At 58.8% G+C, this 1,808-nt stretch overlaps 1 protein-coding gene across 1 annotated transcript in view; it reads left to right on the plus strand.

The window, feature by feature from the left end:
* The window catches only part of LOC103611274 (glucosylceramidase), a 9,726-nt gene extending 9,478 nt beyond the window's left edge, over nt 1-248 (plus strand). Inside the window, exon 9 of the mRNA XM_017727846.1 lies at nt 200-248. Within this exon, the coding sequence (XP_017583335.1) occupies nt 200-248 (49 nt within the window). The remainder of the gene's footprint in view (nt 1-199) is intronic.
* The last annotated feature ends 1,560 nt before the right edge of the window (nt 249-1,808 follow it).

The raw sequence follows: 1,808 nt of genomic DNA on the forward strand, positions 1-1,808 counted from the left end.
CCTCGGCCGCTGCCAGCCCTTGATTCGTTCCGTATGTGCTGTTGGTTTTCCCCAGCCTACTTTTTGGGGGAATTTTTTTCAAAAATCCAAATGTCAGACGCTGTCAGAAAGGCAGAGTAAATGATATCAGTGTCCCCATCCACCGAACCTTATGGACAAATTAGGCCGGTGCCACCTCTCCAGGGTGGCCTCTGGACAGAGTCCCCTCTATTCTGGCTGTGGCCAACACCGGCCGCAGCCCGCAATGACCTCCCCGTCCTGTTTGCTTTCCCTAAATACCAGTTACAGTATTCCCTGTGCCTTTGGGAATGTTACCAGCATCTTTGAAGTACAGGAATGAGAAAGCCAGAGCGCTCCTTGGCCAATGCCCCTGTGTGAGAGCCATGGAACTGCTGAGGTTGGGGAAAACGAAAACCCCAGAGGTTTAACAGCTGGTTTATTGGAGTGTGGTGTGAAGGTGGCACCGGGCTCCATCCCAGCCCTGTTCATGGAGCACATCAGCCTGTCCTGTGCTTTTATCCGTGTTCCTGGGGAACGCTGGCCCCAGCAGCAGCTGGGTTGGGCTGCCTGTGCTTAGAATCATAGAATAGAATCATGGAATCCTTGAGGTTGGAAAAGGCCTTGAAGATCATCAAGTCCAACCATTCCCCCAGCACTGCCAAGGCCAGCACTAAATCATGTCCCCAAGTGCTCCATACGCATCCGTTAAATCCCTCCAGGGATGGCGACTCCACCACTGCCCCAGGCAGCCGATGCCAGGGCTGGACAGTCCTTTCCATGAAGAAATTTTCTTTAATATTCAACCTAAACCTCCCCTGATGCAACTTGAGGCCATTTCCTCTTGTCCGGTCCCTTGCTCCCTGGGAGCGAAGCCTGACCCCCACTTAGCTGCCCCCTCCTGTCAGGGAGTTGTGCAGAGCCACAAGGTCCCCCCTGAGCCTCCTTTTCTCCAGGCTGAGCCCCTTTCCCAGCTCCCTCAGCCTCTCCTGGTGCTCCAGACCCTTCCTCAGCTCCATCCCCTTCTCTGGATATGCTCCAGCCCCTCAAGGTCTCTCTTGTCATGAGCGGCCCAGAACTGACCCCCAGGATTCGAGGTGTGACCTCATCAGTGCCCAGCACAGGGTCACTGCCCTGGTCCTGCTGCCATTCCTGACACCTTGGGAATGTCCCCTTCCCAGGGGACAGCTGTGCCGGGATGGCACACACGGAGCCCTCACCCCAGCTGTTCAGCACCGCCCAGGGACCAGTGTGCAGGGAAATGTTTTGGCCCAGCCCCTCTGGGCTGGCTCCCTGCTCCTGCCAGTTTGGAACCGCAGCTGCTGCAGGGTGGTGCCTTCCTTCCCTCCCTGTTGAAAAGCCAGCTGGGAAACAGGGGGATGCAACATCCCCGGCCATGGGTGCGAGGGGTGGGGTGAGGCTGGAGGAACCACCCCCATCATCCCCTCTGGCTGCAGCCTGGGTTGGGGGATCCCTTCTCTGGTGGCTGCAGGAGGAGCAGGGCCTTGGGTGGGGGGCTGTGATCTCCAGCAAGGGGCTGTGACCCTGGGTCAGGGGCTGTGGTCACTGGGGGGGGGACTGTGGCCCCTGGGTAGGGGACTGTGGTCCCTGGGCGGGGGTCTGCCTCCCTGGCCACCCTCACCAGCTGCCCCAAGGGGTCCCCAGGGCAGCTGCCACTCCCCCCGTGGCTCTGCCCGCCTCCTGTTTCTCCTGCGGAGCAGATGCCTGCAATTAGGAAGGATCCCAAATTAGACGGTGTGGAGCCCAGACTTGTTTTGCAGAGGATAAACTGCTGCTGCTGGCTCCACCCA

Source organism: Corvus brachyrhynchos, unplaced genomic scaffold (assembly GCF_000691975.1).
Source record: "Corvus brachyrhynchos isolate BGI_N302 unplaced genomic scaffold, ASM69197v1 scaffold122, whole genome shotgun sequence".
Lineage (NCBI taxonomy): Eukaryota > Metazoa > Chordata > Aves > Passeriformes > Corvidae > Corvus > Corvus brachyrhynchos.